The 12,205-nt window shown below is 38.8% G+C and overlaps 1 protein-coding gene across 1 annotated transcript; it reads left to right on the top strand.

Annotated features, from left to right (window-relative positions):
- Positions 1 to 1,847: 1,847 nt before the first annotated feature.
- LOC121513249 (ephrin-B2a-like) lies at positions 1,848 to 10,372 on the top strand. Its single transcript, XM_041792861.1, has 5 exons — positions 1,848 to 1,954; positions 2,673 to 2,956; positions 4,072 to 4,164; positions 8,028 to 8,138; positions 9,987 to 10,372. The coding sequence occupies exons 1-5, from the start codon at positions 1,848 to 1,850 to the stop codon at positions 10,370 to 10,372; spliced, it is 981 nt and encodes a 326-aa protein (XP_041648795.1).
- Positions 10,373 to 12,205: the final 1,833 nt, after the last annotated feature.

Below are 12,205 nucleotides of genomic sequence, written 5' to 3'. Positions count from 1 at the left end.
GCGTACAGCGTACAGGCAAGCCAATATATTTTCTTGTCCTATTTTTACGTAAAACTCGTTAAACTACACGGATCCCATCTACAGCCATTATGCCACGGATCTCTCTGAGCTCATAACGACTACAGGATCAACTTTCAGAGAAATCACTGGACGCTAATGCCGCTATTACAGCCAAGTACCTCATACGACCCAACTTCAAAAATCCCAAAATATCCCTTTAAGTTACAAAGGCATGGATTTCTTTCTCAAAGTCACTTTCACAGATGTAAGATTTCACTTTTTCTAAAAGTCTGAGCTGGAAAAAGCCAGTTTTAACCACAGAGAGTATCTGCTTATCAAGTTTAAACACACTATCAAAAATAGCATCAAGATTTTCAGCAGATATGCAGTTATGAGCTGCCAAGGGGCAAGGTATAGTACAAGAATTTGTTTTATTCTCATTTAGATTTAGAAAATTGAAGTCCATCCAAATTTGAATATTATTGAGGCAATTGGCTGATCACAATGAATTTTCACTATAACTTTTAGATAGATTTGAATAGCATCTGCAAAACAATGAAAAGGGAGACTGTTTTTTCTGGACTGAGCCCAAAGGCAACAAATACGGTAAAAAGAGGACAGTTCCCAAAGGGGAGCCTTGTGGGACCCCATGGGTAAGGGGAGTTGTGTCTGAGGAATACTCTAGCTAGATCCAGAATGTTCTATTGGTTTGATGGGACTCAGACCATCTGAGGGTGCTGCCCTGTATGCCCACAGTGCTCTAACCGTGATAAAAGAATCATCGTTGGGGCTTTTCAACTGAGACTTTGGCCATGCCAATCCAAATCAAGCTGTGCTGTACTACTTTTTTTTTTTTTTTTTGCACTGAGTCATCGATATTTCCAGCGATTTGTTCAATTTATGGAATGTTTTCAGAAGTTTATGATGTGCATGGGCGTCCAGAACATTCAACGTCCTGGACTTCCTCTCTGCCTCCACAAAATCTTTTGTGCCATCCAAACACATGAGCATGTGACATGCAGTGTCCCCAACACCTCAGTAAATGTACATAAAGACCAAGCTGTTGTTTTGTTCAATTTCACCAAAAAATTCAAGTTAAGTCAACTTTTACAGGAATCATTTTCTGATGCGTTAAGCCTGGTACACTTTGTGATTCTGGACTGTTCCGGATGAAAGATGACCAATCGTGGGGATATCTTTGGTGATTGCTCTTAAATTGTGGTTCTACGTCGCACTGTGACACACACACACACACACACACACCCACAAGGAAGGGAAAGGAAATAGTTTTCATGCGAATAAACTGATGATGTTATCAATCATTAGCTCACAGATTCTGTTTTTGTGAAGTAAATCTAAAAGGAAGAGTTGATGGTGTTTTTACATTTTAGAAATGTCTAAAAGGTATTCAGAGGAGAAAGCCTCTATCATGATCAACAAAGAAATAACGCCTTTTACTGATCTTGATCTCTATCTTGAAGTGAATAAAAAACTCCATGAGGGAGGGATAAAAATGTGCCAACCAGCCCCGCTCTCCCCTCCACGTGAGCCTGTGTCTGGGCGGACCGGTCAGTCAGCTGATCACTCAAATACTCCACACACTCTCTGTCCTCAATACACGCATTCCGTCATACGACTGATTTTCTAGCCAATTACGCACAATGTGGAAAATTTCATACTACTGCAGGGGGGAGACTCGGAACTTGTTAGGATTTCACTCAGGGGGGATGCGTCCTGTGCGCGCACCTGGAGCCGCAGGAGACATGCAGAGGAGACGCGTTTCTGGCTGTTTTCACTCTGGTTTATGATACCGAGAAATACCGGGAGAGCTGACATTTATTTCTGTGATGGGGAGAACCACATGGAGCTGCGGTGCCGTGATCCTGCTGGCCGTCATTAGCTCGTGTCGCGCCGTCACTCTGGAGTCCATCCACTGGAGCAGCTCCAACACGAAGTGAGTGCATGAACATTTTTGGATGGATGAAACTTTACGCAGCTGCTCTGTCCTTTTACGCACAGACTGGGTTGTAAGGGGAGATTTATGACGCTACAAGTTTCGTTAGATGGGCAAGAAATCCAGTTGCTTTATACCATTGTTGCAGCCTCTGTTTTCGTAATCGGTTTTCTACTGCGTATTTTCCTATGAATCCTTTATTTTTATGTCAAAATATTGAGTAAAATCATCCATCAAACAGTTCTTTGTTTGAATAAACGTTTCAGCCCTTCAAAATATTCACTCTGTTATTTAATATAACGGTAATCAATAAAACTTTACCAAAAAGACAACAGAATGAAGGGAATTTCATTTTTACAGTTTTGGATATTATGCAGGCTAAAGGGGTAATGAGCCATCCAGAACCTTTAGTCAGGTTTTCTAGATCAGCTAATTGATTTATCCTGCTCTATTATTGAATATCTACAGGTTTGCCTTGTTCCTTGTAACAAAAGTATCACTTTAAACTCATCATATTAGGCTTTTTGGACTTGGAATGATCATATATTTTAACTACAGTTAGTTTAAGTGAGATTGCATGCACCTTTTATGTTTGTCTTTATTTTATTCCTCTTTAGAATAAAGCTTTCTACCTAAGTGTGTGTTTTTTTTTTTTGTTAGTATGCATTGCCCATTTCTCCTTGACTAATCTTTTAATTCTCTTGTCTCTAACACACAGGTTTAGTCCAGGTAAAGGTTTGGTTCTATATCCTCAAATTGGGGACAAGATGGACATTGTGTGTCCCCGGGCGGATGCATCCTTGGGGGTGAAGGAGGAGTTTTACAGAGTCTACTTGGTTTCCCGCAGTCAAATGGAGAGCTGCACCATCTACAAGACCGACACACCTCTGCTAAACTGTGACAAACCCAACCGTGACGTAAAGTTCACATTCAAGTTCCAGGAGTTCAGTCCCAACCTGTGGGGTCTGGAGTTCCTCAAGGGGAGGGACTATTACATCACCTGTGAGTCACTGCGTGCAACGTCACCTCTCAGAAGTGTCACCTGTGTGCATGTGTGATGTGCAACACTTGAAAGAGCAGAGAGGCATGCTGCAGGTTCCTACAGGTGGAATCAATTCTGCATCTTTTATTCCTCCTCCGAAGCCTTCGTCATCCTCCCCTCCCTCTCAATTTGTCAGTTTGCGTGAGAATCACCAAAATGTGGCCTCGTTATCGGGCCGCTGTCGCTTGAACCGGCATCTTAGTGGCAAGTGATGCATGAGATGGAGAGCAAGTCTGACCATGTAGCCTCATCCACCTCGCCGCACTCTGACAGCACACTTCGCTCTGGCAGGCCACTGTGATTCCAAGGGCTTACATGCCCCAAATCACACAAGGCTTTTACAGCATCAGGCAGATTTGAAGGGAGCTTTCATGGCAACGTGGCTTGTGGCCTGTGAGATGTTGTTATCTGACCTAAATGCTGCTAACAAGTCTGTGTGTATGTGTATGTGGTGGTGCTGTGTGTGTGTGGGAGGCGCTGGGGTGAACCAGAGTTCTTCCCTTGTGTTTGTGTAGATATATAGGGTGAGTTTTAGTAATTGCTATGAAACTGTAAGATATAAACTTATTTTTGAAATTATCTCTGCTGCTTATTTTGCATTCAAAGCTGAACTGATGAGTCTTTTGATACTTTTTTCCCCCATAAAAATGAGTTAAAACTATCTGGTAAGAGCTCCTTATTTATGAGGATCTGCGTTTATGTGACAGAAAACCACACAACTTTAAATTTTAAAAGAGAAAACAAGCAACAGGAGAAAAACTGTAAACCTTCCTGAATGCTTTTAACATTATAGACAAAAATAACCAACTGTCTATCATTTGGTGCAAGATAAAATGCACCCTCTTTGTGTTTTAAGCGTGTGATTATCCAAATACTGTATGAAACACTACACAAAGTGTTATTTATGTCTGCATTTTCTTGCCTATATGATGCAATATTCAGCAACCTTTTAAAGAGCCTGCAAAAAAAAAACATAATGGAAATATGCATTTCTTCATCTTTTTGTATTATGATTGCAAAAAATGCACTAAAGGTCAACTTTAATGTTTTTCCTCTTCTTCTATTTGTATTTCAGCGACCTCGTCTGGTTCTCTGCAAGGTCTGGGCAACACCAACGGAGGGGTGTGCAAAACCAAATCCATGAAGCTGGTGCTGAGAGTCGGCCAGAGTGAGTGCACCATGTGTGAATGTGATGAAAACAGAGACGTGGCAAAAAATGCTTGAAGAAATAAAGTGTCATTCTGTCCGTTTTAATGCAATAATATCACCTCCTGACTAGAAATGACTAAGTGGTCAGATAATCCTGATCATCTGTTCTTTCTCTTGGAGGGAGATTGCCTCGTGAATTATCTCAAATCCTGAATTCAAACCGCTGGCAGCTTAAGGCCGTCAGTATTATCCTGCATGCGATCACTGAGACTGGCAGCAGCAGTCAATAATCTTTTACTGTTTTAACATCAGAATAGCCTTTTTTTATCATGTGTGCTCCCATTATATGTATTAAAATCTAATAAAATAAAAGCCTTGAGCATATTCAACAACATCCCTTTAAATTTCCTGAGGATAAATCAGTTTCATACAATATTCAAGCAGGAACATATCATGTCTTAAACTATCAATAATATTCTAGCTGTGATACTGTGATATAACTGGGTCGGCAACCTTAAATAAACAAGCATTTGTGGCATGCATTTGAATGCTATTGAGCTGCACAGATGCTGTGTTTATTTTTAACCATAAAAGTTAAATCATCCAAAGCCTCCAAATGTAATTTATTGACCACAAAAATGTGAAGTATTATTCATTTGAATTATTCAACAGTTTGAGTAAGAGATGAGAAAACTTGCATCCTGTGTTTTTCTCAACTGATCATAACTGAAATATGGAGCTGTTTTTCCCGCGGTGTTTACAAACACTGCTGATGTAAACAAACCTTTTAACAGCAACAGGAAACATTAATAATTCAGATTTAGTTGTAATCTCTCATTAATCTCTACATATTTTACATTAAGTTGCAGTTTGCAGATTTTCTGTCGTGTCACAGCCCCCCCAGTGTAGATTTGGATTTAGGGATTGTGCCTTTAAAGCTGAAAATCTTATCAAAGTTATTTTGTACATTCAGGCTTAATGTGGTGAACGATGCTAATGCACTGAGGCAAAACGGAAATCTGCAAGACTGAGGCACTAGCGGACTGGCTGGGTTAAACTCTCTGCATTTACATGCATAGTGAAGTTGAGCTGTTATACCTTGATGAGGCGCCCGGCACCTTGTTCCAGAATACAAGCACAGAGGGAGAATGGTGGGGACATGTTGGCCTCTGCAGCAGTCTGCTTCCTTTAACCGAGTCACTGTTAGAGATGCCTGTGATTGCCAGTAACGCCTATCTGCAGACTCCCAGGACCACTGAACTCGGACCCCTAGCAGCGCCACCCTACAAAGTGGATGAACATTGCAATCAAACAAGTTGCTGAGAGTTGCATGCTTGGAAATCCATAATCAGCATAATTAACAATTTATATTAACATTACTACAATTACTTTGCAGTAATTGTCCAGTTTTAGCTTTATGCATGTTTTTTTGTATTGCCGTCTGTTAAATCTTTAAATTATAGTATATTTAGTTAAAGGAATAGAGGATCAGTTGGCTCATGATAGGTTTTTTCCTTACGATTCTTGTAGCTTTCTTTTGGAGAGAAACTAGAAAATATGCAAAAAATGGGACTACTGCAGCTGGTCAAGGTTTAACCATTTGAGACATTTAAGCTGTGTTTCCACCCAGTGGTCTTGATCAGTTTGATTTTACACATTACGCAGTTTACTACTGTATGTTTCGACTGTCAAACGCATGGAAGGGTATTAAAAAGAGTAATCTGTAGCACCCGTCTATTAGGGCAGTGGTTCTCAACTAATGCCTATCAAATGTGATTACTATGGACAACAGAGGTGCAGACCTGCCTGGAGATCATTGTCTAAGAGGGGTTGTAGAGGGAACTAGACTGTACTGTCAGGAACAACAAACTGTTCCAGCTTCTCTCTTAAAAGACTGGCTGCAGAGGGCTTTGTGTGGACATCCTCTATGATATATATGCTATAGCAGTGCTGGACCCATTGCAAAAAGCTCTGGAGCAAGTACAGAAAAATGAAAGAGTATAGTAGCCACAGAGTAATATACGGTTGGCTGTGGAATCGCGAGCAAGATCAGGGTTAACTCTACCAAGCTGTAGCAGACTACACCGAACAAAAGCAGTACATTTGGTGGAAACAGTTCATTATACTGTTTGTACAGCTGGGTAGGTTAGTCCAGTGGGTTAGTTTAAGGGTCTGTCCCCTTCAGAGATCCAGCCTAAAACTCAGTTTTAGGCCAATATTTACAGCTGATAAAAGGGGATTTTTATAGCCAAAACACTGCTGTATATATTGTTAGAAATGTTTATACCATCCGATACAGATTTTTCACTTTTTAAGATACTCATATCATGCAGATAGTGTTCATCACTAGTGAAAGGTGTTGGTTTAAATCTTAATGAGTGCATTTTATTTAATTTTTTCTTCCCACTGGTAAACAAGATATGGAAACCAGTGATATCTGTCAAAGCTACTTTAAAGCATCGGTAACAGTGAGCTCAAACAACAACAACAAAAAAGATTCATGCCGCTTAGGCTAAAATATCCTGATTTCTCCCACTCTGAACAAAAATGTAAAATTCTGCATTCTACTCTTGCCATAATGTAGATAAGCTCCTTTCGTATATCAAATTTTAATAATTAAGAAAATCTTTTTTATAGTTGTTTATGTGCTAAATGTATGCTTTTCTTCTCTATAATCTAAATGAATTAATGCAGTGTCGTTCACATCACTGACTGTGGAAGAAATTGCCTCTTTAAACTGCATCATTTCTGACGTCCACCAGGGGGAGATTCCACTGGTTGCATCAGAAGTTTAATTGTCTAGAAGGTGATGAGAATTTAGCTCCACTCTTAAACTGATCTTGATAAAGAAAGATAAACAAGATGCTAAACTGTTTCCTTGCTGACAAGTAGCCCGGCAGCAGTTCCATTTTTACTCCAGGGAACATTTTTATGATCAGTTTATGGTCAACATCCCCAATTTTGAGTCTCCTTCAACACAGTGTGAGGTTTACTTTTCAAGAATGGAGTCAAAATAAAGTCTGTGCTGGGACAGTGGTTCCCAAAGTGGGGGTAGCATGACACTCAGGGGGCGTTACAGGATACTTTCAAAACACACACACAGACATTTAAAATGATATAGAGTGGTATATTTAATTCATTATTGTGATAATTATCTTTAATTGAGCTCAATGTAAAATAAAACTAAAGTTAATGAGTGAGGTTTGTCCTTTAATGTTTATAATGTGTAAAAAGCTTCTTCATACATAAAATTGCACTTGATGCTTTCTGCAACATCATGTTTTAATCACCTCCTCTGGTGCTGCTATTTTTGGGGTCAAGGGCTAAAATTTGCTCTAGGAAAGCATCACATTTATTATGAAGTCCCGGTCACCACTTTGTTGACAAATGAAGCATCTACAAAAACAAACAATGCTTTTCCCAATGTTTCATAAACCGCTGGTACGTCCAGCATGGCTAAGGCCTGGCCATATTTTACCTGTCTAGGTTTGGTAAAAAGTTTCGGGGTTTAAGTGAATTCTTTATATTTATGTAGGTTCAGAAAGTAAAAATAAAAGTAATAGTTTGCAAGGGAAAAAAAAAGAGAGCCGCAGTCATGACATGAAACATGAACATGACTTTCTGTGGTCTAAGTTGGTCAGAAATTTCTCTTCTTATTCCCATTTCTTACCTATATGACTGTACGGACAAAAATTCTATCAGAAAGAAAGTCAGACTGACAGCAGCAGTATTGCATCAATGATTTTACAGACATCAATATAGTTGAAACAGGGACATTATGACATGCCATTACACCACCTATCCCCACAGGAATGACAAAAAACACCTCTTTAGTGTAAAATTTCAGTGATAATGAATGTCCATTTCCTTTTTTTATATCAGGTCCTTCAGATCCACCTACAACCCTTCAGGAATCCCCCACCAGATTCCCGCCCACAAAGCCCAAGGCCAAAGATCCTTCACAGACAGACGAGGGAACAAAAAGCACAACTGGTATGATAACAATTCTAAAAAAGTATTACCTTGATAATGCACTGAGATTGACTCATTTCACAATTAGGAGGTTTTTGTGATATTTCTTTTACATATTGACACCTTTTATGTTCTCTGACAAAGAGGGACACAATGGATGAGGATTTGGCTTCAAGGACAAAGCTTGTTAGCAGAATTAATTGATAATTGACTTTAGACTCTTGCATGATTTGTCAGAATAAAAAGATTGAATAGAACCAAAAGTACAATGTCTATAAAAAGTATTCACACCTTTGAATGTTTTACCCTTTTATTGATTTTATAAATCAAAGTCAACATAATTTGAACAATAATAATAAATAACAAACAAACAAATAATAATAAAATTGTCTAAGTAAAAACATTTCTACAAAGTAATGTCAATTAAATAAAATTTGTAAGGTAAAATAAGTGATTGCATAAATATTCACCCAGCGCATTGCAGTATAAAGACACCCATGCCCAAAAGGTCCAGTCACTGGTTAAGCTGTATTCCTGGCTACCATTACACCACCAAGACAAAAGAACACACCCAGCAACTCAGAGAAAAGGTTATTGAAAAGGAAGATGGAAACAAAAAAATGTCCAAGGCATACAGCGAAAGCTACACAGCAATGGTTTTTTAAAGACAACAAGGTGAATGTTCTGGAGAGGCCGAGTCAAAGTCAAGACCTCAATCCAAAAGAACATTTGTGGCTGGACATAAAAAGGCGGTTGATTTATAAAATCAGTTAAAAGGTAAAACATGAATTTTTTTGAATACTTTTTTCTCATAGGCATTGTATTATTAAGTGGCACTGATATGTCCATATTATTTTCCATATTTTACATTTTTTTCAATTATATTTTAACCTCAGAATTTTCTTGCATATTTTGTGGCCTTATTGACTTGTAAAAGGCTCACAACCTTTTGAAAATAGATTGTCACAGCTAGCAGTCACAGCCTGATGCAATATAGAAAAATAGCACCTGATGATAGTGTGTCCCCCAAAGTTTGTATCTCTTTTTTCAACTGACAAGCTCAGCCTGTTTTAGTGTCTAACAATGGTTTCTTACACTTATTGTTAGAGGATTGTTTTTGTTTTATACTTATTGCACATTAGAAATAAGAACATAATTGTACTGGAAAATGTCTGTCACTGGTCTAAATTGTACCTATATAAAGTGAGGAAGCCCAAACAGTAATCTTACATTATTATTTTTTTGTTTGTTTGTTTGTTTGTAGAAAAGAGCTTACAGATGTAAAAATTCATACTAAGTGCTTTAAGGGGGATTAAACTGGTAAAAGAAAAAAATCAAACAGCAAAAATGAAAGAAAAAAGAGCTCTGGTTTTGCTCATAGGGTAGGCATGTGTATACAGAGGTTACAGCCCCTGACGCACTGGTTTCAGTTTGAATCCCAATCGTTGTGCATGTGTTTCCCTACTCTCTCCCCGTATTTCCTGTCTCTCTTCAGCTGTCGTGGCCAATAAAGGCAAAAGCCCTCCTTCAAAAAAGAGAAAAAACTACAGCTAGGTAAAATACATGTGATGATTAGCTTCCAGTTGATTTTAGTATATTTGATAGTACACCAACTGCTTTTTATTTGTGTTTATGCATTTAAACAGAACTTGTACCCAAGTCTTCTCTGATAATGACTCGATGGCCCATCCAGGGCCAAAGAGCTCCAGACTTTTGACTGCTAGGATCCTAAAGATTAGAGTGTTTTCTTCTACATCTAGCTGTTAACACGTTCTGATCTGCTCAATCACAGCATAAAGTCTGCATCTTTTCAAATCTCTGTGTCATCTGTCCTCATTTACTCTCATCTTTCTGCTGATCCATTGACAGATTTAGAAAAAGGACAAACAAACCCACAAGGCGGAGGTTTCTCAGACCCAGGACTGTTCATGTGGGTTATCTGCGGCTGTGTGATCCTCCTCTTGGTCATCATAATTGTGGTGGTGGTTGTATGGAGGTACCGTCGCCGTCAGTGTGTCCCGGTCAGCCAGCAGGCCGCTGCTGTGTCCCTCAACACTCTGGCCGTGCCAAAACGGGACAGCATCAGCAGCGACAACAACGGCTCTGACCGCAGTGATGTGGTGTTCCCTCTTCGAGCGTCTGACAGTATGATCTGTCGACATTACGAGCGTGTGAGCAGTGATTACGGGCCCCCTGTGTACATCGTCCAGGAAATTACACCCCAGAGTCCCACCAACATCTACTACAAAGTTTAATGTTTGCTGCAGGCTGCTGCTGAAAACTTTCAGGGACACCCTGATGTTTCTGTGACACAGCTTTTATGTATGCTCTGATGAAAAGACAAAATGAAGCCTGATTTTTGTGTCACACTTCACCATGAGGATAAAATACTTTGAAACTTTTTTCTTGTTTATAAATTGAAGAGACAATCAGAGAGGAAACTGTCATAACATCTCCTCATTTCTTATGTACTGCATTTTAGTACAATTTAAGTATCTGTTGGTTACTGAATGATTCACCATGCTTTTTATGTGCTTCATTTTTCTGACTGTCATTGTTATGTTTGACTTTATGAAATAGAGCAGCTCTCTGAGAGTGCAGACTTCTGCCAAGGTCATGTAGTCCACCTCTATGCAAATCTGCTACCATTTTATACGTCTGGAAACAGAAACAAAATTACACCTAATTGCAGCATTTTCATCTCAGTTATGCATTTAATGCCTCCTCCTAAACTGGAAGTGTTATTAGAAGTGCTTATCTCACATTTAGAAAAAAAAAAAAAGAAAAGCAATTTATCATCATGTATAAACATCAAATTCTTGGCAGCTTGTAATCAAAAGTAAACTTTGAAACTGGGAAGTTTATGGAAAGTGTTCTGGCTGCAGACCGTTCATCTCTGACTGCCACTCTCACAGACCTTCATCTGACACGCTGTGTATCTAAGAAAAGTTGTGGTGTAATCTGCCGGTACAAATACATACAGCTAGTTGTCTACCTAGTGCAATTATCTACAGCTAAGTTAGCCTTTGCAACAAGAGCTTTTGTAAATGTAGCTAAAGCTAATTTAGCTGCTTAGATTACATAGATCTGTATCTAGGTAGCTCATATTTGCTGCTTTGTGAGCTTAGCTTTAGCTATGTAGTTACATCTGCTACCCAGCTCCATTATCTGTAGCTAAGTTAGCTTTCACAACATGAGGTTCATCAAACATAGATAAAGCTTATGTAGCTAAGTAGATAATGTACCTACATAGCTTACATTGCTATTTTGTGAACCTAGCTTTGTCTATAGTTACATCCACTACCTAGCTCTTTTATCTGTAGCTAAGTAATCTTGAGCAACATGAACTTCATCAAACATATCTAAAGCTAATGTAGCTCTGTAGATAATGTATCTACAGAGCTTACATTGCTGCTCTGTCAGCTAAGCTTTAGTTGGTGTAGCTATGTTAGCTACATAGTTACATCCGCTACCTAGCTCAATTATCTATAACTAAGTTAGCTTTGCCAACATGAGCGTTAGCAAACATTACTAAAGTTAATTTAGCTGCGTAGGTAAGGTAGATACATAACTTAAATTGCTGCTTTGTGTACTTAACTTTTGCTATGTAGCTATGTTATCCAGGTAGCTTACACAGCTACAGAGCTACACAAGCTACACTGGCATTTTTTCATGACGGAAAATCTTTTCTCCTGTGAGCAAACTGTTTATTTATGGTATCCTAAGCCTTACCTTAAACCTAAATGGAAGTTTAATCTGATTTTATTTCAAGAGTTTCAGCGTGTATTTCCACTCTGAGATATATGGAATCTCAGATGAACGGTCAGTGGGAGTGGCTGTCAGAGATGAACAGAGTGCAGCCAGACTGTCCTGAGTTTACAAGGAAGAATTTGTACTTATCTGTCAGGATGTTCTGATCTCAGTTGGATTTTTACTTGCTAAATCTAAATCCTTCAAACAAGCTGCAAATTTATATAAAATTGACCAGTAATATTCTCGCTGATGCATGGAACAAGAAAAAGATCTAAAAACAAACCCTCCTTTGTGTGCATAATTGAGATTTAACCTACTTTGATTATTAAACCAGA

The sequence above is a fragment of the Cheilinus undulatus genome, linkage group 1 (assembly GCF_018320785.1).
Source record: "Cheilinus undulatus linkage group 1, ASM1832078v1, whole genome shotgun sequence".
NCBI classification, from domain to species: Eukaryota; Metazoa; Chordata; class Actinopteri; order Labriformes; family Labridae; genus Cheilinus; species Cheilinus undulatus.
The sequence above is the reverse complement of the archived record's forward strand: the minus strand, read 5'-3'. Positions and strand labels throughout refer to the sequence as shown.

Excerpts from the sequence above, each read along its gene's own strand:
- LOC121513249 (XM_041792861.1), top strand. The coding sequence starts at position 1,848 with ATGGGGAGAACCACATGGAGCTGCGGTGCCGTGATCCTGCTGGCCGTC. Across the intron at positions 1,955-2,672 it reads TGGAGCAGCTCCAACACGAA|GTTTAGTCCAGGTAAAGGTT; the intron begins GTGAGTGCATGA and ends TCTAACACACAG. Across the intron at positions 2,957-4,071 it reads GAGGGACTATTACATCACCT|CGACCTCGTCTGGTTCTCTG; the intron begins GTGAGTCACTGC and ends TTTGTATTTCAG.